The 26097-nt window shown below is 49.8% G+C and overlaps 2 protein-coding genes across 2 annotated transcripts in view; one reads left to right on the top strand and one right to left on the bottom strand.

Moving 5' to 3' along the window:
- Positions 1-1653, top strand: part of PROCA1 (protein interacting with cyclin A1) — a 2486-nt gene extending 833 nt beyond the window's left edge. The window contains exons 2-5 of the mRNA XM_026861837.1: positions 7-32; positions 633-765; positions 847-981; positions 1068-1653. Of these exons, the coding sequence (XP_026717638.1) occupies positions 7-32; positions 633-765; positions 847-981; positions 1068-1590 (817 nt within the window). The 3' untranslated portion in view covers positions 1591-1653. The remainder of the gene's footprint in view (positions 1-6; positions 33-632; positions 766-846; positions 982-1067) is intronic.
- Positions 1654-3464: 1811 nt separating this feature from the next.
- SUPT6H (SPT6 homolog, histone chaperone) lies at positions 3465-26097 on the bottom strand. Its single transcript, XM_026861385.1, has 36 exons — positions 25989-26097; positions 25341-25493; positions 25081-25151; positions 24235-24430; positions 23477-23561; positions 22809-23082; positions 21416-21517; positions 20796-20912; positions 20182-20271; positions 19557-19699; positions 19140-19291; positions 18537-18635; positions 18242-18371; positions 17985-18135; positions 17410-17564; positions 16615-16810; positions 16131-16270; positions 15935-16052; positions 15220-15296; positions 14908-15043; positions 14346-14483; positions 13844-14011; positions 13202-13329; positions 11931-12138; positions 11313-11460; positions 10951-11093; positions 10046-10186; positions 8768-8963; positions 8396-8634; positions 7993-8106; positions 7416-7540; positions 6819-6931; positions 6335-6412; positions 6089-6255; positions 4567-4754; positions 3465-4370 (listed from the first exon to the last, which is right to left on the bottom strand). The coding sequence occupies exons 1-36, from the start codon at positions 26095-26097 to the stop codon at positions 4184-4186; spliced, it is 5175 nt and encodes a 1724-aa protein (XP_026717186.1). The 3' UTR covers positions 3465-4183.

The raw sequence follows: 26097 nt of genomic DNA on the forward strand, positions 1-26097 counted from the left end.
GGGCAGCAACGCGGATGCCTACGAGCAACTGGGTAAGGGCGGGGGGGCCGCTGCTACCTGTCCCTTTCCTTTTCTTTTCCTTTCCTTTTCCTTTCCCCCACCCTGGCCCCGTCCCAGTCCCCACCCCAGTGCTGGTCCAGTCCCAGTCCACCTCTGTCTAGTTCCCATCATAGGACTGGTCCATCCTGGTCCCCACACTGGTCCCATCATTGTCCTCATCCCACGGTGTTGATCCAGTCCTGATTCACTCTCTGTCCCCAGCCTGGCCCTGGTCCATCCTGCTCGCATTCTGGTCCCCATCCCGGTGCTGGTCCAGTCCTGGTCCACCCAAGTCCCTATCCTTATCCCAGCCTAGTCTCTCTCTTGGTTCTGGTCCAGTCCTGGTCCTCATCCTGATCCCAGCCTAGTCCCAGTCTCATCCCTGCTGTGGTGCTGGTGCAGCCCCAGTCCCCATCCAAGTGCTGGTCCAGTCCCAGCCCCTACCCATCCCAGCCTGACCGCAGTCCCATCTCAGTCCAAACTAATTCCGAGTCCAGCTCAGCCCCAGTCTAGCCCTGATCCCAACCCCGTTTAGCCCCAGCCCATGCATGCAGGCCCCTCCAGCCCTGCCTGCAGCCCTGCCTTCCCTACAGGGGAGCACCGGGACACGGACCGGTGCTGCCGGGACCATGACCACTGCCAGCACGTCATCCACCCCTTCACTGCCCGCTACGGGTACCGCAACCTGCGCTGGCACACCATCAGCCACTGCGACTGCGACCTCAGGTGAGCTGTGCCCCGCAGCACCCCGCCATCCCGGGGGGGGTTGTCCCCGGCCCCCCTCACCCCGTCTGTGCCCCGCGGCAGGTTGAAGGAATGTCTGCGGCGGGTGAACGACACGGCCTCGCGGGTGGTGGGCCAGGCCTTCTTCAACGTCATCCAGGTGCCCTGCTTCGAGTTTGCCTACAAGGAGGAATGTGTGGAGCCCTACCTCTACGTCTGGTGAGTGTCCCCCACCACAGGGACCAGCCCCCCCTCCTTGGCCCCACCGAGGCTTCCCTCACCCCCTGTCTCCTCGCTTTCTGCAGGTGCAAGGCATACAACACAGTGGCCATCGCGGTGCCCAGGGAGCCAGTGCTGTATGAGTTTGGGGGGGAGCTGATCGACCGGGCTGCGAGGCCCGAGGGGGTCCCCCTAAGCCCCCCGTGGAGCAGTGCAGGTGGAGGACCCAACCTAGGGGAGCATCATGCACCCGCCCGCCCGCTGTCCCACCCCAAAGCAGCCAAGAAAGAGAGGAAGGGGAAGAAGAAAGACAAGAAAAAGGAGAAAGGTCTGAAAAAGAAAGGCCCTTCTGTAAAGGGGGACCTGAGCCACCTCGCAGCCGTTGCTCCTGCTCACCCCACTGTGGGGCAGGACCCACAGGCCCCACTGCTGGGCTTGGGGGAAGCGGCCAACACCATCCTGAGTGATGCTCCGGTGTGGGAGGGCTTGGACAGGGACCCAGTGCTGGCCCCCCCATCCCTGGTCCCCACTGCCAGCGGGAAGAGAAGGAGGAAGGAAAGAAACAGAAAGAAGAGGCTGAAAAACAAAGCTGAGGCCAAGCCTGCATGAGAGCTGCAGCCCTGACCTCCCCCTCGCCCCGTGCGGGTCTTGGCTGTGTAATAAAGCTGGTTGCTCAAGCAGATGGTGCAGCCTCGGCCTCGTGTCTGTGGGAGAAAGGATCACACAGGGGGGAAGCTTCCAGGGGAAATTCCAGGGCTGATCCTGCTTGCAGGGCTGCGGGAGGGGAAGCACCTGGAGCCGGGTGGGTTTTGAGCAGGTTTGAGCTGTTCCTCACTGCTCCCTCCAGCTCCTGTCATCTTCCTGGGCACAGGGGATGGCGAGTTACTGCTCTGGCTGCTCCCATCCCTGTGCCAGCATAGGGCAGAGCCCAGATTTTAGCTCCCCTGACATGGAGGGTTGAGCTTCAGCTCCCCACAGGTGTATTTCTCCAGACTGGCACCACCCCAGCTCCTTCCTCCACTTACCCCCCCTGCCTTTTCCCAGCGTTCCTACACCAGCACTGACTCCTTCTCCAGCCCCCAGCCATTGCATCGAGCAGCAGCGGCTGCTCTGGGAGGTGCAGGGGCCTTCTGAGGAGCCTCCGAGGAGGGATAAGAGCTCATTGGAGTGGGACAATAGAAGCTTTTCCAGCCCTGGGACAAAGGCAGATGGTGCCTGGGGAGAGGCAGGGGCAGGGCAAGCTGCCTGGCGGATGGTCATCGCAGCCGGAATGTTTAACTGGGCTCCTGTAGTGAAGCGTTTGGGAGGGCAGCACCCAGAGACGGGGCATTGCCACAGACTCCTGCAAGGAGTCCTTCCTCCAAACGAGGAGGTGGAGCTGGGCACGGCCTCCCCTCTCCCACCCAGTGAAGCCGATAGAAAGATCTTCCCACACCAGCACCAATTCCAGAACTGGAAAAAGCTGGAGGGACAGCAGCCGAGCGCCGTCTCTTGTTTTGCCCTGACGAGGCCCAGAGAGCACAGCTGCCCCCTGCAAACCCCACTGTTCCCACAGCAGCCTGCACTGCCATCCCAAATCCCTGCAATAAGCAGACCACAAGAGCCGGGGGGGAGGGAAATACCAGCCTTGTAGTGAGGCATCACACACCCCCCCAGCACTGCTAATGGGTGCAAAGTCCTTGTGGCAACCACAGCGTCACTGCAGGAAGCACGGACATGTGGCACGCAGGCAGCTTCCCAAAAGTAGAATTTTTATTGACGGTAAGGGGAAACTAAAAACAAAGACAGCCAAAAAAGAGCCAACAATGCACAACTAGGCCCCCTGCCCTGCTGTATGGGTCTGACACATCCCTGGTAAGGAGCTGCTCCTAAATTCCCCATCATACAGATTTGGATAAAATTAAAAAAAAAAAACCAAACCAGCGTTAAGGTTAGTACACCTGCAACCTACGGCAGCTGTGGGACCTGGCACACAAGTCCTCAGGCCTGGCCTGCACTGTGCCCGGGCTGGAACAGGACTGTGTCAGCCCCCCAGTACTGCAGAGAGGATAGGGAGGAAGCCAGGACCTGCATTTCTCTGTGGAAACAGCTTTGCTTTGTCTCCCGGGTTGCTGCCACTCTTCAGGAGCATTTAGATGCAAAGAAGACCTTTGTTTCTTAAGATCTGCTGTTCTTGCTCATTTCCTAGGAGAGGAGGCTAACCAGGAGCACTTGGAAGGAACAAAGACTCTGCTTCCATAGAAAATCCTTACTAACAAAGCAGGGGAGAGGAAAATTGTGCAGCAGGAACTTTCCAGTTCAGACATGGCTCTCAGCGTTGGCGGGCTCTCTGCAATACTGCAGTGGGCTGGTTTGGACATGACCAGTTGGTTATCTGCCCCCCTCTAAGACCCACCAAGTACGTCTCCTAGAGAGAGACACAGGCCTTTTGCAGGGTTTTAGCCCATGTGTCTATCTCATGCTCAGGAATGCTGCCAGATTAAAAAAAAAAAAAAAACCAACAAAAATAATCAAAACTAAATAAATATTGTTCCAAAAGAAGCCAGAGGAGAGAGCAAGCCTTTGGTATGACAGCTGCATTTCTCTCCAGCAAGACCCCGAGCCCCAGAGCTGCTGTGCTAGATCCCTATGAACACAGCTAGGGGCTGGCACAGACTCCCCAGAGCCTGATACACACAAAAACACAGAGCAAACAACAACAGAAACTTTCTGAGAACTCCGGTTTGCCTGTCACAATCCCCTTGCTTGGTACTCAGGACAAGGAGAAGTGACAGTCAGGGTTTGGGAGAATCCAAATGAAACAGGCTCACTCCAGGCCGGTAGTCTGCAATTTTAGCTTGGTTTGCTTCCTAGTCTTTGTGGTGAAAGCAGACTGCTGTGCATGTACAAGGGCAGACTCTGATTTCATCGTTACTTTGCCAAGCTTCCAAAGTGGTGAACCAGGGCCTGGAACATAGAGGCTGCTGCAGCGTTCTTTCCTATGATATATTTATATTTATATAGTATATATATTTAGACCAGCCCTGCCAAGTCTATTCATTTGCTCAGGTGCATGTCACCAAGAGTCATTTTGCACCATCTCACGACCTATAAAACAGGAGTTATGTGGCTAAAGGGAAGGGAAGTTGTTTTCAACTGTTCACTCTCCCTTCCCCTTCCTAGAGAAGGGAGGGGGGGGGTTGGGGGTCAGGTCCGGCAGAGCCTATCGATCCATCTCATCCAGCAGCGGCGTGGCGTCCCCAGCGATGGACATGGGCGTGCTCTCGATCATGGGGCTGGGAGATGGGCGAGGAGTCAACCTCTGCTTCTGTTTCCTCCGTTCGGCCTCCTTCTCCTGGAGCCACTGCTCGGCCATCTTCCCCCAGTCGATGGCAGCGTGACTGTTGGTCCTGCAGCAACACGGGCGGAAGGTGAGACACGCGAGCGGGAGGGTTTCCCTGCCCTCCCTCCCCAAGGGCCCCACGCAGGAGGGTGCAAGGTAACCTCACCAGAAAAATTCTGCCCCCCCCCCCCGCCCCCCAAAAAATCAACAAAAACGATCAAGACAGGACATGGATACATGCACCCAGCGCTGGAACCACTCACTTTGGCTGCTGCCTCTGCCTGGAGCTGGACGACGGCTGTGACTGTGTCTGGGACTGGGTGGACTGGGGTGTGGTGTTGGCCTGGAGCTGGTACTGGGGTGTTGTAATCGGCTGGCTGGGGGTAGTGTAGGAGTAACTGGGGGTCATCAGAGGGGTGGCCACCGGCTGCTGTGCTGGAGTCGTGAAGACCTGCAGAGAGCAGATGCTGTTAGGGGACAGAGGACAAACTCCACTAGGCTGTGGGGCAGAGGTCTGGCACGCTCTGCACAGCCCTACTCGCCCAGGAGGCTGGAGCATGCTCTGCCTTGCTGCACACCCCCGGCCCCGCTGGAGCCCCTCATCGGGGCAAGGAGAGGTTTGCAGCGACCACTGCCCAGGGAACGGGGGGCTGCAGAGCAGAGGGAGAGACGCCCCGCTGAGCACAGGATGTTTGTTCTCCTCAGAGCCCCCGACTGCCCACCCACGCTGGGCCAGCACGGCCACCACAACCTGCCCTCCTTGTTCACCCCACACAAGGTACAAGGGGAGATGCTTCTGCCAAGGAAAGGTAAGGGCTGAAGAGATGGATGCAAGAGACACTTAGAGCAAGCTGGCAGAAATGAGGTCCTGCAGTGGGCGTGAACAGCTGAATTCTTCCCCTGTGGGCTGTGGGGAAAGTATAACAACTCCTGAGATGGCTCCCTCCCACACCCCGAGCTGTCTGGCTCACTGTTTGTCCAACAGAGCGTTTAGTCTCTTTGCCTCCCGGTGTTCCCCACCTTTTTCCCCTCAGATTGTCTTGATGATTAATACATTGGGTTATTCGCAGTCCCTGCCTATCCCCAGCTCAGCATTTACTGTGCCAAACTGTGAAAGCCTCCCAAGGTGGTCTAGAAGAGGATCACTCCTCCCTGCAAGCCTTGTCTTGCAGCACTTCTTCCTTAGGTCTAACAGCTGGGTGCATTTTTTTTGTACCCAGGCACCTCAGTCCTCCTGCAGCTGGATTTCACCTCAGTGTCACCTGGGGAGCTGGCAGGCTGTGCTGGGAGGAGGTAGGCATCGGCACACACGAGGAAAGTCCTCAGCATGAGCCAAACCCCTCCAATTCCATCTTACTCCCTGCACAGTTTCTGGGTGTTCGGTCAGGCTGAGGAGTTCGCCTGCCGGTGCAGCTCGGAGATTAGCACGCTGAGCTGAAAAGCCCTGCAAACTCAGCGCATAGTTTCACAGCTAATCTCTTCCACTGGCAGCTCACGTTGCCAATTCAGGGGCACAATCAAAAGGTTGCGCGCCCTCACCGCTGGATCCCACATCTCCACCCTGCCACATTCCTTGGGGGCCAGACCAATTCACTACTTGCTTCAACTCTCCCCAGAGCAGGGCTGGGTTAGGTCCCTCATTTCCTCAGCCACAGGAGGGGAGAAAAAAATACGGTTCAGGAATCCAGCCAGGCTCCTCCATGCAGCACCATGGGTACACAACTAGGACTGGATGATCCCAGGCAATGAGTAACCCCTCCTCTCAGAAACTTAAGTGTCACCTACGTGGTATGCGCTGCTGCCGCCTCCGCTGCCTCCGTAGCCGTACTGACTGGATGCCCACTGTGCAGGGGTGGCATTTGGGTTCTGTCCCTGGCCTGTCACAGCAGCGATGGCACTGAACATCTGGGAGGTCATGTTCTGTGGTAGAGCGTTCACTGCACGGGTCAGGTCTGCAAGAAAGACCCATCATGTTAAAACGAAGCAAAGAAGCTCACGTCCCAGTTCCAACCAGGAAAGGCCTGCACTAACCTGCCAGGTTAATGTTAGCTGGAGTAGCATTAATGGAAGCTGGAGTCCTGGTCCGACTGCTACTGCTGGGGGTAATACCTGTATAAAATGCAAACCAAGGAAGATAGATTAGTTCTCCTAGAAGAGCAGCTATTGGCCTGAAACTCAGGATTTGAAAAAATGCAGCCAACACTTGTACTGGCAAGATGCTACATTACCGGGGAATGGTGTGTGCAGGACTGTATGGCAGGGGAGGCTAAGGGAAAGGAAAAGGACGAGCCCAGCCTTTGCTGCATGGCAGAGATTAACTCTCAGGAGAGCCACTGAGAAGTGGGTCCACAGAAGCCAAACATTTGAGTGTTGCTTTGAAACTTCCCACATACAGAAAAATCCTAGGACATGTTTCAGGGACAAAGATCATGAAACTGTCCTTTAGTAACTGTCCATAATGTGTGACACCCCCAGGAAACAAACAGCTGAATTACTAAAGTTTTGGGGTGCTCACCTGGAACAGGGTCCTGATAATGATCCTTAAACCATCGGAAGAGTCCGTTGACGGTGGGGAAGACCTGGCCCCGGTAGCGGAATCCTTCTGGTGTCACTGTCACATACTCTATCCTGTGAGGAGCAGGGAATGCAGGAGAGCTCAAGAGATGACAGGCTGCTTCTGAGCCATAACTGACACTCTAACCTCACACCAAGAGGTTACAGCCAGAACAAGCATGGCCTGCAAACTCAGGTGATGGCCGCACTGATAATGAATAGACCTACTCAAGACACCTTCACTTTGTTTCCAAACAAGTGCTCCAAAATACCATGCCTTTCTCTACAAAAAACAATCAATCACTGCCTATACCCCAGTGACAACCCCTGCACAGGACAGTATTGCTTGTGGCAGACAGCTGGTTAGAAACACAGGAGCATCCTGGGTGAGATTTACTCCTGGACGTGGGTCCTCTACTGCCAGGAAGCCAAACCCTGGGTAAGGGGAGGCATGAGTTATGGGGATACTAGCACAGCAGGAGGAGAAACTGGCAGCAGTAAGCTGAGGTGTGGTACTGGCAGTACTCAGCTGCAGATGCTGGGCTTGCCTCTCACTTACCTTGGTTTGCCTCGAGGCTGATATCCCAAGAGGAATTTGCCAGGGAGATCTTTACAGGCACTGATAAAGTAGGGAATAAATGTTGGCTTCTCTTTCTTGGTCTTTATCAGCAGCTCTTCCAGCTTCTAATTAGTGAGAGAAGAGAAATGCTCAAGGAGAGCCTGAATTTTTAGCAACACACAGAGCCCTCCTCACTTCGGTCAGCCCTTTTCCCCCCAGCCCTGATACCAGAGATCCAACAAGGACCATCAGCAGCACTGTTTCTGTGCAGAGTTGGTGCACGAATGTCACCAGGTCATGGAAAGCCAATACTCTCCCTTCAGTGATATCTGCTGGCAGAGCAACCCTCTGCTGCTCTGGCACACCACACTCCCATGTCCTAACTCCACTGCTCTGAGACAGAATCCCCTGAGACCTACAGCTGTAAAGTGACTGCCAAGCCCCAAGAAACAAGAGGAAAATCAGAGAGCTCAGTCCAGCAGCAGCTCACGCCAGACTCAAAGAGTTTAAGACCTGTCCTGAGACAAAGAAACTTCTACTATGCTCCTTTACCTACCACAGCCTGGGACAGGCTCACCTTCTTGTCTCCACTGTTGCAGTCCTGGTAGTATTTATGATTCAACAGGTCTCTGGCAAAAGAAGCCATTGGCTGAACATAGCGAGCAACAATTTCATCCAGGTCTTCAAACTCCTTTGAACAAACACATTTAAAGAGGTATTTAGGGTGCATGATGAAGAACTCTTACTCTAGTATATAGCTCTCAGTCACACATTTTGCACAGCAAAGCCGGATGCTTTGAGAAAAAAACAAAAGCAAGCTGAGTATTGTCTAAGAATCTGGAGAACTGCAATGGAAGTAACTCTCCAACAGCCCGAAAGCAACTGCAAGGACAAAAAGGCTGTGCCAACCTGTCCCTGCCAAAGAGGTGCTTCTCCTTCCCCACCAGCTCCCTTCCAGGCGTGCTCTGCAGGGCTCTTACCTCTGTGTTAATCCAAAGCGTGGAACCCAGGCTGAAGGCATTCTCCTTGCCCTCTTCTCGGACATCCACATGCTGGTAAATGCCATCGTTCACCTTCCAGGTGACAGTTAGGTGATTTTCCCCTTTGCTACTTGGCCGAATAATCACATCCCCTTGGTCCATGGTCTCCATCATCTTCTCTGCTTGCTTGAAGCTAATGTTGTGGAATGATGGGTGAGCAATTACTCTCTTGATGTACGCTAGGGGACAAAGCGCAGTGTTTAGGCTTCCAAGAGGAACTGTTTTATGGCAACTATATATCTAATTGTGCTTATTCTCCTGAAGCACCCTGGGAAGGCTGGCGTTATGAGGGAAAGAAAAATTGAGACTCACTTGTCCGCTGCTGCTTTCTTTTCAGGTCTTCTTCCTGTTTGTGATCTGCTGCCTCAGAGTCAAAGTCGTAATAGGTGTCTTTAGGCAGTTTCCACTCATTGTTTTTATCCATCAGGTCTGAGGTCCTGCAGGTCAGGTCTGCACTGAACTTCTCAATGTCTATTTTCATAATCCTGCAGTGAACAGTCATTCCCACCTACAGGAGAGGGGCAGGCAAAGCTGATCAGCAGGTCTGGCTGATACATCAGCCTCCCTGGTCTACAGAGTCACTCTGCCAATGAGGAGGTACAAATTACCTCACCTACTTCAGACTGATACAACCTTTAAAAGTGATTCTTCCATACGAACCAAAAATCAACTGATCCCCAAGATGACTAGAATCAAAAGAGATTCAAGGAAAAAGTGCCAGTTCTCCAGCATGTCTACTACCCACGCCCCATACCACACAGCAAACTGCATGTCTGGAGGCTGAGGAAAATTAAGTTTACTATTTTACATATCTTTAACAATGGGAGCAGCAAAACTGGATTTCAAGATGTGCAAGAAAGCAGTTAAGTCTGTTCAGAAACAGAATGAAAAACATGCAAAGGACTGCTCTAATAAAATGGGAAACAGAAAATACCACCACAAAAACTGCAATGTCTTAATCCAGTTAACCGTGATGAAGTTAATGACTCTTTAAAGAAATGCTAAGAGACCTCTGATCTTACAGGATTATCCATCACCTGCATGGGCTAGCCTTCACGGGGACTCCAAAAGGCGGCAAAAATGTTAAATCTCTATTTTATCATGTGATAAAAATATGTGATTGTTTCTTTCAAAACCCCAATCCCTGTCCTGAGCAAGACCAGTAACTCTGATGACCTCCACAAATGAATTGAGACAGAAGAAAAAGCTATGAGAGATGGAAAGAAGTGACCCTTGCGTATCTAATAGCAGTTCTGTGAACTCTTTAGAAAGCCAGAAACAAAGGGCAGCTCTGCATTAGAATGCCTTCTGGTCTCCTAAACCCAGACTTTAGCCAGACTATAATAAATCCTCCTATAGTGCAACATGTTAACTGATTAACATGGTTCTCACCAGCTGCCAGGAGAGATTTGCACCGTGGGAGAAGGACACTAACCAGAATCTGAACCTGCTGCTGATTTAAACTCCTTACATGAAAATAAGGTTCAAAAAGTCATTTAGGGAACAGCGTTATTAACCAAACTGAATCTGGTATTGGCTCCAGGCTCTTCCAGCTCTTGTTGGATATGTGAAAATCCACTGCTTTCATACCTTCACCCTTTCTTCTGGCCTCTTGACCACCTTATCGCTGAGAAATTTTGTTGGGACAAAGCCAGCGACGCCATTATCCAGACGTGTCTTCACTCCAATGGCCTGACCTGGGCAGGAACCACTGTCAAAGTGGTTCCAAACCTTGAACAAGGCAAAAATAAAAAGTCATTCAGCACAGAAACAAAATAGCCCTGGCAGCTCACACTCAAAGAAGTCTAAAAGCTATGTCAGCAAACTGGTGCAGCCATCAGAGACATGTGGAAGGGCAGGGGACAGAGAACGTCAATGAATGCTACCCAGTAACGCAATCTTCCTCCTTTGGTTCTGCTCAGCTTATGGGGCTTTGCAACCAGGAAGGTTGGAACGTTTTTAGACCCTGATCACAAGTCTGCAGCTAGGGCTGGTTTCTAATGAACACTACTATAGGGTTTTAAAGTCATGGATTACCAAGGCTGGAATTCAGCAGTGTTTAGAGGAGATCTACAGTACAGCTGCATTAAGCAGCAGGGAGTCCAGATATGTTCTTAAAATTAAGAAGGTGGCAGAACAACCTCCTGTTCTCAGTGTCGTGTGCAGTTTCTCTGCGTAAAACACAATTCTAGACCACAAACAAGCCCGCTTTATGTATCTGCAAAGAATTGGTCGGCTTAGCCCCAGGTCTATTTTACACCTGGCTCAGTTCTCCAAAATCCATAATGTACCCATAAAGGACCTGTCAAATCTATAGAGGCAATTAGTCAAAAGTGGTACAGAATATATTTGCAGCCAAAGGCCAAATTCAGGTTGGGGGCACTGCAGACAGTCTTGGCTCCGATACCTTATTCCCCAAGAACCTTATAAATTGCTCAAGCCTGCTGACAGCAGACTCCTGACAAAGGCAGGCCCATTAGGAGAAGCAGCCCCACCTCGCTGAGCTCTGGAAAGTTATCCTGCTGACAGAAAGGACACTGCCAAAGGCCAGTTTCATCGTTCCGTATTGCCTGGTCATAGCTTTCTCCTTGCGGCCGCCTGTGGGCTATCCCAGTCACGTTGCAGATGACCATTTTACCTGTGGTGTGATGGGAGAGGAGAAGGAAAGAATGAAAAAATGAAAGCCAACTACGGGGCTGGGCAGTTCCCTCAATCTAAGGTAGTCGTGCATCAAAGTGTTAGGACACTACCTAGGTACCTGAAAAGCTGCTTCACATACATGCAACCATAGCACCATCCCAACATCAAGCTCACCTCTGCCTAAGTAAACTTAGGATGACAGAAAACAGGGATGTACCTATATAAAAAGTCTCTGGAGTTTCTTTGGTCAGCATATTGAAGACCTCTTCTGTGTTTGGAGAACGGTACGGGGTTCTCAGGTCCTTGTACCTGCAGCTTAGTTCAGCTCGAATGTCATATAAAGTGATATGCTTGTCACCGTAGCCCTGTGTGGCATTCAAAGGTTAAAAAGCCATGAGCAGCAGGAAGGAGGTGGGTAGGGAATCCAGTATACCTTACGAAAGAACTCAAGGAACTTATCAAACAGCAAATGTTAAAAAGAGGAATGCGCAGGGTACCGGCAAACCGTGGAACTCAGTCACAGGATGTTGAGGTCAAAAGTACCAATACATTCAGAAAAAAGTGAAGATAATTTCAGGGAAAACAGCTTAAATAGTCTAATCACTGTCTCCTGCCTCCTTTCCCCTCTGCCCCAAATGTTCTTTCTGTCAGCTTTTACTACATGCTGCTGTCAGACACCGAACACTCATCACGGCTGTTTATACATTTTACAACGGCAACAGCTAAATGCTCAGCTCCTAAAAAGGATAAGGGTCACCAGCTATAAAACATATGAAACTGAGCTGGGCAGTAGAGCTACCCCTCTGTTTCTCAGCACCAGGAACGCCCACTCCACCTGTCTTTCCAGTTCTTCAGCAAAGGCATCAAGATCCAGGTCTTTCAGACGCTCGGGGTTTTCCAAGATCTCCTCTAGAGCTCCCGCGGGATTAGCGTCCTCTGCCGACTCATCGTATTCCAAGGCATCCACTGCCATTTTTCTTGCCCATTCGTAAGTTTCAGGATGGACCCTAGACCCATCTAGGACTTCGATGTAGGAATCAGTACTGAAATAAAACCAAAGCAACGTTCAGATAAGGACTCTGCAAGGTTCAGTGTCACCCCCTTCAGCTCAATACTAAAGCACACAATTGGCTCCGTGGCTGCTTTGCTACCGCTGCTCTCCGTGGAACAAACCCCTCTAAGAGGATACAACGAATTCTTCACTGCTCCATCAACAGGAGCCAAGGCAAGACATGACAAATTCCAGTCTGCAGCTCCTGTGCTGTGAAGGAACAGCCAGGCGTTTTGGATGCTAGGTAGATTGGATCACTCTGTGTACTACACCTGCTCTATGAGGACACAGCTTTCTAGTTTCTCTCCTCAAATTAAGTGTTGCCAACTGGCAGTGCAGCCATCTGCATCAAGCTGTTTGGATGAGGTTACACTTTTCCCACTACATCTCCAGGACTAGTATCCTGCAAGAATCAGGGACCGAGCAGGGTTGGATCACTCAGCGTAAGGATTCGGCCCGGTGTCCTTTCTCAGGCTACTTTTCAAAGGCAAGAAGGATACTGTGCCCTAGAGAAGGCACGTTCCCAACAAGTGAGTGACCGTTCTGTGCAAAAGTCAAGAGATTTAGAAACTAGGTTGCTGCTGTCCTCCAAACACACATCTCATTTAGTTACCAGCAATCTGATGCTCTACAAAGCATTGCTACTAGTTTAAGAGGAAGCTAAATTGCCGAGTTATACCTAAAGTTTGAAACTTTAGAAAAATAAAACACTGCCTTGTCAGAAGCTAAGCAAAAGTGCACATGGGTTACTGATGGTCATGCACGATAACTATGTTAAGGAACAACTGTTTTCAGTGTAGTTCCTCTTGACCACAAAGGGTCTTTCAAACCACAGTAAGCTATATAATTAATGTTCTGCAGCTCATATTGCTGTGCAAGTTTAGCTGCCTTTAAGAATGAGATTAATAACCAGCAATAGCTGAACTTGGCCAGTGATCAGAGAGGCCACACAGAAACTCCTGGGAACATGGATTCCACGGAACAAGATTGCTTCAGCCTGTTGCTCGTGCATAACCTCACACCCTGTACGACACGGAATGCAGCCCAATACCCACCTATCGCCCAGCGACGCTGTGTCAATTTTGATGAAGCCAGCGCAGTTGATAAACACCTTGGGTCCCATGTGACACATCGTAACCAGCTGGGTCCTGTTCTCCAGACGTGTATTGTTTTGTTTTAAGATCTGGAGAGAGAGGTAATAGCATAAACCTTGCTACTCAAACACAAGGGTTCTCCAGGAAAAGCAGAGGACACTGCAGTGTTCAAAGCATCTGACAATCAAGCCCATCACAATTCATTAATTGTTGCCTCCTGCCTGTGTCTCAACGTTGTATGAAAGATGACTTCACGTGGAATAGCTCCAACTCTCAGGAAAAGCGTTGGCTTTTTGCCTTGTGTTTTCTACAGTATGGGGGCGTCTCGATACTGCAGGAGTGCATCTGTTGCTGAGGGTTCAGGAGCTAGCTAGGATTGACAGATCCGTTGAGCTGCTTGGGTTTATCAAGGACGTGAGTCCATGCACAGCTTTGGGGTTAGGCGCAGTGAGATAACACATACTAAACCACGTGTCAACGGAGCTGTCAGCTGCATCTGGCACATGGGACCCTGACTTGTCTCCTGACAGCACTGCCGTCAGGCCAACTTGCACATTATTGCCGGTGCATTGTTTTTGTAGGCAGGGACAGAAGCCTCCTTACCTTTAGCAGATGAGTGCCTTTGCGTGGTCCCAGGCCACACACATACTGCAGCAAAGCCTGGCTGTGAGGGTGAGCAATCGCCCGATTGACATCCACTCCCACCTCATTCACACGGTTTATGAATTCGCAGTAGAGGGCATTCAGCAGTTCCTCCTTCACCACATGTTCCTGAAAGAAAGTAGAGGTGTTGGCCTCGCACAGAGATGTGTGCAGCACTTCGCTATAAGCAAGCTGAGCAAAACGCAACACACTGGCTCTCAGGAGCTGTACTGCACTTAAAGTTACCCCCGAGAACAGACTAAAAGCAAGGAGTCAGATGAGCTAAAGGAGGTAAAAAAAAAGGTGCCATCTACCCTGAATATGACACAGAACAGGCAGAACTTGCACCAGTTCAACTTGGAATACTTTTCTTAGACAGCAAACTGTCCCAGGACCCCCCCCGGTCACCTTCTCTTGCAGAGAAGGATCTTCCTTTTCCAAGAACCTCACAAAGAAAAGTTACCTGCAGAGGATGGAGTTTCAGGCAGAGAATATCCTCATCAGAGCTGCAGACCTGGGCAAACTCTATGAGGGGGTCCTGAATGCGACGAGCAAGGGAGACGGCTTGACGCAGCAGAGGTGGGTAATCCCGGAACTCATTCTGCAAAGAGGCCAGAGAATCAGGGAAAACCCTAATGGTGTTTTCACACATCATAGGACAAGTAGCAAAAGACACATCAGACAGGGATGGAACAAGGGAAGCATTTGGTGCTCAGGGGAAAGAAGCTGAAATCAATGGTTCCCAGGAGCTCTGCTGCAACAAGGAATGAGACAACCTCGTTCACGCAGCTGAGCAAGATTCACTTCAGACTACATCAATATCTACTTTGTACATCTGCTGGTGCTGATCTCTTCAGGGAAGCCTAAATGAAGAGGTTTTGCCTTCATCCAAAGACCGGTAGGTACATCACTGTCTAAATGGATCACATGAGGCAGTGGATGACACAAGCCAGGGCCAGCACAACAAATGGAGAATGAGACAGCATAAATGAGCAAAAGACTAAAGGATAGCTTAGAAGGCTCACCTCAGATTTCTTGCTGTTCATGTAGAGAATGGCCAGTTCGTTGTCCACCAGCTCCACTCCAATAGAGGACAGCTGCTGCCCTTGATCCAGCTCATGAACAATTCTCTTTACATCCTCCATCAGCATCTGAGCATCCCTAGGGAGAGACGGCCAAGGGGATTGAGGGGAGAGCACAAAGCTGGGTCCTGGAACCACTTAGGGAAAGAACCCCAACAGGTCACCTCACACTATGGACAGAAACAGTGAGATGTGGACAGGCATGAGGAAAGGACTGCAAAGAAACTGGGAAGCAGAAGGAACACAAAGACTGACCTGTTCTCGCCTGCAATTGTCACCACATGAGGCTTCTTGTTCAGGAGGAATTTTTTCAAGGTTTCAATATCCTGGGCCTGGAAAGGAAAATGAGACAGGTCAGAGCAGAAAAGCCAGAGGGTTTCTGTACCGAGCTAGCTACCAGTCCTGGGTTCCCATTCTACAGGGCAAATCCTCCCCCACTGCCACCCTGATCTGCCGCCATGAGATGAACATGGCTTTTCTGCAGGCCGGCCTTGCAGCTCCTGACATACTGTAAGGACAAACAGGAAAGCTCTGCAGAGAAAAGACTGATGGCATCATGCTCTAGTGTTACAGGAAATCTGTGCAAGTAGGGAATGGAAGTCAAAAGCTTGCCCCAAACTGCAGTATGTCCCACAATCTCTGTTATAATGTGACCTAAAAGGGAAAGGGGAGAAATTCCGTAGCTGTGACCAGAGCAGCTCACAAACCCCCAACCAGCAGAAGTCAGGAAAGTCAAGGCCCTGCCACTCGCTCTAAGAAGCACTGAAGAGATGAATTGCAATCTAACTGGAAGCAACTGTTCTGCCAGAATAATTACAGGGTGGCAAAACCACAGTATTGTTGCGTGCCAGAGTGACAAGACCTGAGCTGTCTCCAGACTGACTATTCCTCTCCAGCCCACAGTGGATCACAGAGTTCCAAAACCAAATGTGCAGACAGTCATCTCGACAATCCCTGCATTAAGGCTCACCTTCTTCTCCCGCTCTTCCTCACGCCAGGCATTCCTCCTTTTTGTGAAATGAGGCAATCGGAGGAAGTCTGTAACTTCACCTTCTCCATTAACAAGGGCGCAAAACACAGGGTGGTCCCTGCAAAGGAGAGATCACTCAGACATGGAGGACTGCTAAAGCTGTGCATGGATCCAGAAGCAATTCCTTTCCTCCTACCTGGCTGAGGAAAACGCAATGCCTAGCACCCGAATCCCCTTTCCTTGGTTTTCATCCATGAAATCATCATCCTCCTCCACTTGCTGATCAGGACGGTATGAAGCTACTTTCAGCCAGTTGTACAGTTTCCGGCTGCAAGCCTGGTAGAAGAGAGAAGGAGAGAGAGGAGTGAGAAAATCCACTTGCAAAGGTACTTTGGCACAGCCCTCCTCTAGAGAGGTCATGGACTGCTCAAGGCAGCAAGACAGTATATTCCATCAGGATTGGGACCAGCTCTCCAGTACCACAGAGCCCATCTTCCCTCCCACTGAGATATCTGCTTTTCTCTCCACTCTTGGGAAAGAACCAGATTCAGACCCCTGCCTGCCTCCTCCTCCTCCCCAAGCACGTGTATGGCCTGTCAGCAGCCAACCTCAGCACGCTGCAGGACTGTAAGCATTTGTAACCCCAGCTCTGACTCAAACCTACCTGTCCCCAATCTCACCTTGAGGACATACTCCTTGGCCTCCACCAACAGCTTGTTCTTCAACTCTTTAGCCATCTGCACGTAGAGGAACTGGTTGAGGGATCGCTCGATGGCCATCATCCGCTGCCGATTCCACTCTTGCACCTGGTGGCTGAACTCATCCCGATAGTAGAACTGTTTGATTTCCTCAAAGTATGTCTGGTCGCTACCGTAACTGCAAGAAATGAGAGGAGGAGATACAGAAGGGCTCCAAACGCCTGCACTAACACCACCACTGGCAGATTCCTGCACAGGGATGCGATAGCAGCACCTCAGGTTCAGGGAATTGCCTGAAAAATTTAGGGAAGAGCCAATCCTCCCATCAAACAGCCCTTTAGCTGCAGAAGCTCTGCTGCTAGACAGATGGCAGCTGAACTCTGAGCTGGCAGCACAGAGAGGCCTGACCAGTGCAACACTGGACAGCCCACAGCCACTCTAGCACACCCATATCACAGTGTGGCTACTTAGATGTGCAGGGAAGGAACCAAGGAACACACCCCATGAGGGTGGCTGGGAAAGAAGCATCATCTTTCGCAAAAATCCTAAAGGTTTTACAGTTTGCCTTCAAATGAATAAGACATCTGTCTGCTAAAGTTTTCACTAAAATGAAGAAAAAAGCAAGACCTTGAGAGGCTGCTTGACTTTAAGGTGCAGGAAACCACCAGACCATGACTTCCAGGAGGAGTTTGGATTAGAGAAGAGCTCTAGCAGCATGGCAGCACTAGCTGAATGAGGTTTTCCAAAGCATGGGTGGCACAGTCAGTGAGGACTTACCCCTCCACTCCTTTCATGTCAATGCTGATATCTATAGTGAGCAGTCCCTCTTCCTCTGCCAGGCTCATTTTTAGGAACTGGTCATCTCGCAGCTCCTTCACAGGCTTGTTTTTCAAGTATTTAAAGGAATAGGAATAGTGGGCTTCATCAATATCCTAGGAGAGAGGAGAGACTGTCAGCATGCATGCAGGGTATTCATGAAGAAAGACCCTTCTGTGTACAGTAGCAGACAATGGTTTTTATTCAATACCCCCTCACCCCTATGCCTGCCAGTCTGCATTTCCTTCCCCAGCAGGACACAGTGGAATTCATTCCCAGTCCCAGAGAAACAAGAGACTGCTCCAATAATTGAAGGCAACATCTCAACAGCAAGAACTGGGTCTGATGAAATGTCGAGACTAAAAATGCAGCATGCTGCTGAGCTGGCCTCTGCAACAGTCGGGCTCACATGCTGCTCTGAGATTTATTCAGTTGCCACTGACATGGGAGAAGTCTTCAGATGCAAAAATGACCATTTGCATGTTATTTAGATCCTTCCCTGAATTGACCCACAGAGTCAGAGCTCCCTTCCTTACCTTTTTCCCCTTTTTGGTTGGTGAAATGTTGATTTTAGCTCTTTCTTGGAAAGTCTGTCTCAGAACCTGCCTGACCAAAGGCTCCCTGGCTATCTGCAAAGCCACCATGTACCGGGCTCCTTCCAGCACAGCTTCAGGGCTTGAGAACTGACTAAAAGCAAAAAGGCAACACGCACGCTTAGGACTTGAGAATGGCCCCAGATCCCCTCCTTTGTGTCACATCTCCAGGACTTCCACCAAGATCCCCCACCACTGACCTACACACATAATCCTTGGCCAGCTCCAGGGGCTCTGCAGGGAACTGCTCTGTCTCGTGACGCTGGTAACTGTCTCGGAGATTTTCTCCAAACTGCTCAGGTGTCAAACCAAACTTCTTAGCCAGGCCATCTGGTAAAAAAACAAACCACAAAAACACAAAAATGATGAGGACAAGGGCACTGTAGCTTATACTGGGCAAAATTATCAGTCCTCTGTCTACAGGTAAGCCCCATCACCCAGAAGAGCATGCATCTAGGCCATGGCAAGCTCAGCATGACGGAGCACAGCCCTTACCCAGCCCAGCTGTCTGACAGATGGTGTACATATCCCGACGGGAAGCCTGCTTCAGCTCAGGCCCTTTCTGCTCATCGTCTTCTGCATCCTCCCCTTCACCTAGGGGAAGATGATGTTTAGCAAGGCCTCTTTACAGAGGCATCCAGACAGCTGCGGCGTGTCAGAAGCACACCAAAGGGATTAAACACAACCTACATTGTGCAACAGAGTCTCTAAACTTCACAAACACATCTCAAAGGTCACAGTAGCCTTAAAATTATTCAGGGTTAGAAAGACACCCTGAAAATGCTGTTTCCCTCTTTTGAGGTTTTAATAGCAGTATCTCTGGGTAGCACATTAAAAATGTACATCAAGGTGGCTGACCCTTGCTTTGGCCCCTGTCACGAGGGGTGGTACTCAGTCCATCAGAAAGCAGCACCTTGTGTGGCAAGCTTTAAAAATTTTCAGAGTTGCCTGGAAGACCTGAGACTGACGAGATAGAAGTGAACAGCAGGGATGCTCTGTGCAAACACATGGGTTTTTCAACAGATTTTCTTACTATTCTTTTGAACCAGGATTTTCAACCAGCCCACAATTAGGAGACTATCAAATCTGGGGACAAACCTTCCTCCTCTTCACCATCCTCTCGGATACGCTTTTGCTTCTTTCGAGCAGCCTTGGCAGCATTCTGCATCTTGGGGATGTCTCGCCCATAGTACAGCAGGAAGTGATTATACACGTCCTTCAGCTCGTCCATGGACTGCACGTCCTTCAGCCTACGGCACGCAAAGCCAGCATGTTACACCCTGCTTGCAGTTAAGCCGTGGTCAGAGCACTCAAGGAACCTGCTCTGGTACAGGTCAGGCAGAAGGAGCACTTGGGCTCATCTTCCAAAAGAGTTTTAAATATTTCTCATTACTGGTTTTGTGGGGAGGCTAAAGTCAACACACTGCAGTGGCCAAAGAGCCTGTGCTGTTCGTGCAAGTTAATGCATATTTTAAGTTGTTTTGGAATGAACAGGAGAAAGTCATAGCACCGTACCTCTCCATGTCAGTAGTATCCAGGGCCCTTATTCCATCTGCCAAGGGCTTGTCTGGGTCAGCAGAGATTTGTTCGTACTGATAGGCCTGCATCTTCTCAAACAGACGTGTCAGGTTCTGCTTACGGATCTTCAGCTGGGTCCACTAATATGAGAACAAAGATTTCCAGTAAAATGCACCATAGCTGTGTGTTACATCTGTCTCCTCCCTTCCCAGACAGGGGCTCCCAGGACCTTGGGATATTTGTCATATAAAAATAATCATCAAAGTCTTCATCCACAGCTAAGCCCAGATGTAACACACATGGCACGTCTCATCTCAGAGATGGATTGTATTAACAGGAAAAAAAAAAAAAAAGCTTGGATCTACCTGATAGTAGAAATCTGCACTCCTTGCAGGAAAGGTCACTACACAAAAGAAACTTGGTAAAGGGGAAGGACTGCTTTGAATCCTCTTTTGTCAGATAACCCTTTATGACCACATGATAGCAAACATGCAAAAAAAAGCATGGGTAAAAAAGCACACAAGGTTTCCATGGCCAAAACAAAATCTGCTGAAAGTACCAGGCTAGGTGAGAAGACATGCTAAATTTTGGGGGCACACCAAGCTGTGAACACACTCCTCACCTTCTCATCCCACTGCCAGACCCTCCACAGGTCGTTGATGTGCAGCTCTGGCTCCACATACTCCTTTCTGTAGAAGGCGATGAACGGGACCTGGGTCAGAAATAAGACTCATCACTACCAAGCATGAGATTGGGCTGCTCCTGGCAGCCAGGAGTCCAGAGAATGCTTCTGTTCCATGTGGAAGAACAAGCTAATGGGGCAGCAGTGCGGCAGATGTACCAAGCCACACCCTGGCCCTTGAGACATTCCACTAAAGAATACATCACATAGACCAAAATGCTTCTGCAACATCAGGCAACACATCAGAGAATAGACTGAATGGACCAAGCAAGGCTCAGGATACTCCATCTCATTTGGCATCCATTTGTCCAGGATCAGGGAAAAATGACGATAGCAGCCCCATCAAACAGGCCTTAAAAATCTGCATTGCCACGGCTCACGTAAGATGAGCTGCACTTTCCCAAGCAGCATCATTTTGTCACAGGAGAGGCACCCAGGTATGGGATCTCAGCCCCTTCTAGCCTGCAGCCCTAAATGCTTCCAAGCAGCCCCTCTGCTAATCCTGGATAAGGAGACAGCAACTCACACTAAGGTGAAGCTGAGTTGTGAATTACCTCAAAATGTTGATTTCTCATGAAATTCAGGGCTTCTTTAATCTTCTGGATGGTGCTGGGTCCCTTGCGGCTGAAGCTGCTGCTGGCTTGTCCACGGTCAAGGTAGTCAGAACTTTCCTAAAAAGGAGAAGCACACTGTGTTGTGCTCCTGAGCTGACCCCTAAAAGACCAGCCCAGGTTAAAGCTGGAGAATGGTGACTGGTTCATTAGCTGGGAACGCAGGCTTAGGTACACACTCTGATTTTAGGTCACAGAAAAGGATCCTAGCCCTGACTAGCTCAAAGGAAAATGGAAAACCAGCACCCGGGTAAGATAAGTGATGATTAAAATCAAATCATGGTTAATAGTAATTTAGTTCTAAGTGCACAGTGGCTTAGAGATCTTTCAATCATTCATGACAATTACTCTTGGAGCTTCTCTGGTGTTCCTTTTTGCCCTGTTTTACGGATGTGAAAATAAAGACGTGCATGTTAAATGACCTGCTCAAAAATCAGAAAACCGGAAAGGTATATTGGGCACCACGCTGCTCTGAGCGGACTCCTAGAACAATGTCTCCTGGCTGGAAATCTGCAGTGCCTTCAAGTCCTCTTAGGACAGAAGTCCCAGGCACAGTCCTTTACCTGCAAGGAGATGGTGGGCGTCGCAAACGCGTTCCTGTAAATCCAGTCAGCTTCCTCCTCCAGCTCATCATCTTCAGCACTTTTCACCGGGATGGATCGCAACTGTGAAAAGACAAGAGGATGAGCAGAGGCATCTGCAAGACCAGGGCTTGCACTACCACATCTTCAAGAAGCCTGGAAATTATTGTTTTGAGCTGCAGGTTGCTTATGGGGTCTCAGTACCTCCCACACCTATGGGGCTTTGCTGAGGATAGCACTTCAACATCTGCATTGTCTGAGCACACAGGAAACCTGCACCAGCTTTACACCAGGTAAAGGCAGTTAACAATTCTGTCAAAGGCTGGTGGAAAGGCCTTGCCACGGTGTGAAATCTTCCATGATGATCAAGTCAGGGTACCCCCACTTACTACCAGGCTCCCAAACCCTTTGCAGCTACATCCTCTGTTCCCATCTGTCTGTGCCTGTTCTAGGCTTGTTATCACTTTTCTTGCTACAGCCATAGAATAACAAAGCAGCTCCAAACCCTCTCTGAGCATTTAGTCCCAGACAATTCTCTTTCAGAAGGCCTGCTCTAATCATCACTGACACCCGTGAAGACAACAGAATGTCTGAACAGGCCACGTATGGCCAGAAGACATTACGCACAGAATTCCCTTGTGTTGTGCACACTGGCATGAGAAAAAAGGTCTTTCTGAAAAGCTGGCAGCTTCAGATTTCCCATTTTACAAAAGAGGGTAACAAGCCTCCGCACAGAATTACATTAACATACACTTAAGGGAGATAAAAGAGCATGGACTGTTCAGTGAAAACCTGATTACAGGGCAAAACCAGGACCAAAATATGAGATAGCAGAATGATTCCTAGCCGCACCAACAGGACTCCACGGTGAGAGTGGCATAAATCCCAATCGCTCGGATCAAAGTGCATCACAGAAACACCTTGTACAGAACAGTTACATGTTGGCTGGCACACAGGTAGGCTAGAAAGCCCTACCAAACCTTCTCCAGCACTGCAGCTTCACTCTTGCTGTCCAGAGATACAACTGATGGGACTACCAACAGCACCCAGCATAAAGGACATCTCAGCAGAGCACAAACCCTGAACCACTCCCAGTAGTGCAACACTGGCACCCAGTGGCCAAAAGAGAAACTAGACTCGTGCTAAAACCGGGCCTGAACAGCCAGAGCAGTTCACAATGTCACCGCTGTGTTCGAATGCAGAGTTTTAGCCTATACATTTGCCAGACGGGATTTTCAAAGAGGGGAAAAACAACCCCATATGTCAAAATCCAGCCAGCAGCCAGTTGAGAAAGCTGGCCTGCAGGTCCCAGGCCTGCTGTGCTCAGTGGGAGCTGAAATGATTTCTGCCTGCACACCTGCCCCTCTTCCCTCACCTGGAACCTCTCGGGCATGTCTGTCATGCGGATCTCATTGTCCTGGTCCGTTAGGTGACTGCTCTCCAGCTCACTGGGCTCATACATCTCAAAGATGCTACGACGACTGACACGCTTTTTGGCAGTTTTTTTGGGTCGTACACGGGTCTCCCCTTCGGCTTCTTCATCCTCATACTCGTATTCCTCCTCCATCTCCTCATCGTACTCATTGTATTTCTCAAACTCATCATAGTCAAAGTCCACACCAAAGATTTCCTGAGCTTCCTGTAAAGCACTGGAAGACAAAAACTACTGTTCAGCCCCATGGTGCAGTTCACAGTACATTTTTCTAGCCACACAGAGGAGGCCAGAGAACCTAAGTCTAAGCTTTACTTTTGCATCTAGGCTAAAAAAAATCATGGATAGGTACATAACTCTGAGCTTTACATGCAAATACTTCTCTTAAGGGACTGGTTTTGGTATCCCTGTTGAAAATCCAGGGGAGAAAGGAAGGAGTCAAACGTTTAAGAAATCACAGAGTTAAAGTCCCATGTTTAAATTTACCAGGTTCCTTTGGGGAAAGAGACCAGCGGTATCCAACCACAAGCTGAATCACTCTGCAGTTGCAAGAATTAAGTAAGCTGAGGACTGGTTTTGAGGCTCTAGGCCAATTTCCAATCAATACTTACGCATCTGTGTATCCAGGGAGCTTCTTTCGCCATTTTGGCTTCTTCAGAGGTTGTCCATCGTCATCCACAATGAAGTCATCAATGTCTGGACATCAAGAAGTAATTTACTGGTCAGTACATTTGCATATTCAGCTGGTACCTCTGACAAAGCTCTCCACCACAGACCTGGGCTGCTGCTGGCTGTCAGTCTGCCCAGCTACCCACAGCATCTCCCACACCAACCTCAGACATTCCAGGAGTCTGAACCACAATAACAAGCTAGAACGAACTTCCAAACACAGGCAAAGCCATCTGGCAACTACCTGCAGTTCAGTGCACTGAAAATGCAGTCAGAAAAGGCCTTGCTGCTTTGGACAGTAGAAAAGAATTCCTGGAACTCTTTCAGTATGGTACCATACCAGTGGTGACAGGCTGATGCTGAAGGGGAGAAGCAGGGCAGGGATGCACTGTGCTATTACGTACTGAGAAGTGCCTTGACTTCCTTCCTTTGAAGCATTTCCATTTTGGAGGCAGCTTAGATAAGATGGTTCCAAACCTCAGCACATGTAATGTGCTTCTGGACAAAGCAGTTTAGACAGACAAACTAAACCTGCCACCCAGAAACATCTAAATCTAAAGACTGGACTAATCAGACCAGCAAGAGTTTTATCACAACATGGTGGCTACTGCCTTTGGTTACTTCTAGCTCAGAGAAAGTCTTAACTTGGTTCCTGTGCTTTAATCCTAGGACAAACCTGTAACTGACCATCCATACTCACCAGATTCATCTTCTTCCTCCTCCTCTTCCTCTTCTGGTGGAGCAACAGGAGCTTCAACAGCTTCCCCTCCTTCCTCGCCTTCCCCATCCTGAAAGATTTCTTCAGCAATGGCTTCCTTCTCATGTTCTTCCTTTCCATAGTCTTCCTCCTCATCATCCTCATCATCCGACATTTTTCGCACACGCCTGAATTTTTGCTGCAAGCAAACAGGCTGGTTAGTGCACATAACTCCTGGCACAGACACTCAAGCTCAGCGTGGTCTTTGCCAGGCCAGAACTGTGCTTCCTCTGCAGGCATCTATGAGGGAGCAGGATGGGGCCCAGCCCAGCCCAGGCGCACGGGGAGAAGAGTCACCCCCACGGGAGCTGTGCTGCAGGTGTTCACTGGGCCCAGTGTGTACACAACATAACTGCCTGCTGAGGACTGCGCCGCATGCAGGCCCATGTTGCTTCCATGCTGTCACCACCAGTTGTAGCCTGGCTTGATGGGCCTCTAGTGAGCATTATGGAAGGAGCTTTAGAGCCCATAACAGCCTGTGCTGACTTTGAGGTTAGTGCCATGCAGCAGGAAGTTACTGGAAGATGGGCTCCTCTCAGACTGTCTTGCAGAGGTGGGAAGGGAGGAGTACAGCAGACTTTAGGAACCAGAAGAAAGTGTTCTGCAAACTAGGAAACCAGTTGCCTGGGCAGGGAGAGATCCTGCTTCCTTCAAGTACAAGATTAGGCTCTGCCTTTCCAAGAGGTGAGGAGCAGACAGAAAACCACTTGCTCACTCCAGGCAGGAGCCCACCCTCCTTTGTGCTAAGACACACTACACCATGAACAACAGCACAGGAACACAACTCACTCTTTTGACTTTAACGCCCAAGTTCTCTTCAATGAGGTCAAAATCATCATCCTCCAGGCGGTCATCAAAAGCTAAGAGAAGAAAGCAGAAATGAGTTATGCCCTCCCTTTACTAATCTGGGAATGGATCAACCAGTGCAAAAGGTACAACTTCCCCAGCCCACACAGATGCCCAGGGCAGAGGGAGAGCTCTGCTCTCTGGCAGGGCAGTGAGAGCGCATTATGCTGTGACCTGTTACGAACAATCATCTTAAAACTTACTGCGCTTTCTCTTTTTGTGACCAACATCGTCCTCAGAGTCTCCAGAGTCGCTAGCTTCTTCCTCCTCTTCCTCATCATCATCATCATTAATGAATCCTTTCAGGTTCCCCTGCTCATCTTGATCGTCAAGATTCATCTCCTCCTCTTCCTCATCTGGGGTGGAGAGCAGCGAGTGTTAGACATTTTACTGATTGGTTATCTGCTGAGACTCCTTCTCAGCTCTGTGCAAACAGAATCTTCCTTCACACTATCCACACAGAGTTTTCACTGAACGCTTTTACTGGCACAGAACCCAGCCGGCTGCTCATGACAGAACCCCACTTCTTGTCTCGTGGTCTCATGCTCTCTCTGCGGAGGGAACAGGTGGAGTGGTCACACTGGGAAAATTCCTCTGCTTTTACGGTTTACTATCAAATTGTGCAACTGCAAGCCCCATGGGGATGAAGCAGTGTGTTTTCTATTGCCAAATATAAAAACCACCTAAGCACTTTGAGGAAGGGAAGCATTTAAACAGCTGAGATTATCAACTACAGATGGCCATGCTATTATAGTGTAGTTATTCCTCCATCTGCAGAGTCATGGAATGTAAAATAGAGCAGCGAGGCACACAGACAATTCACCAAACTCAGAACAGACAGGCAGACTCACCATCTTCATCTTCCTCTACAAACTTCTTGGTTACTCTGGGGACAACCTCCCCATCCTGGTTGTACTCCTCCTCCGACTCCTCTGCTTCACTTTCAACAAAGTCAGACAT

The sequence above is a fragment of the Athene cunicularia genome, assembly GCF_003259725.1.
Source record: "Athene cunicularia isolate RWA chromosome 19 unlocalized genomic scaffold, athCun1 chr19_part1, whole genome shotgun sequence".
Taxonomy (NCBI): Eukaryota; Metazoa; Chordata; class Aves; order Strigiformes; family Strigidae; genus Athene; species Athene cunicularia.

Excerpts from the sequence above, each read along its gene's own strand:
- SUPT6H (XM_026861385.1), bottom strand. The coding sequence starts at position 26,097 with ATGTCTGACTTTGTTGAAAGTGAAGCAGAGGAGTCGGAGGAGGAGTAC. Across the intron at positions 19,292-19,556 it reads GATACTACTGACATGGAGAG|GCTGAAGGACGTGCAGTCCA; the intron begins GTACGGTGCTAT and ends TGCGTGCCGTAG. Across the intron at positions 8,964-10,045 it reads GGCCAGAAGAAAGGGTGAAG|GTGGGAATGACTGTTCACTG; the intron begins GTATGAAAGCAG and ends CCTCTCCTGTAG.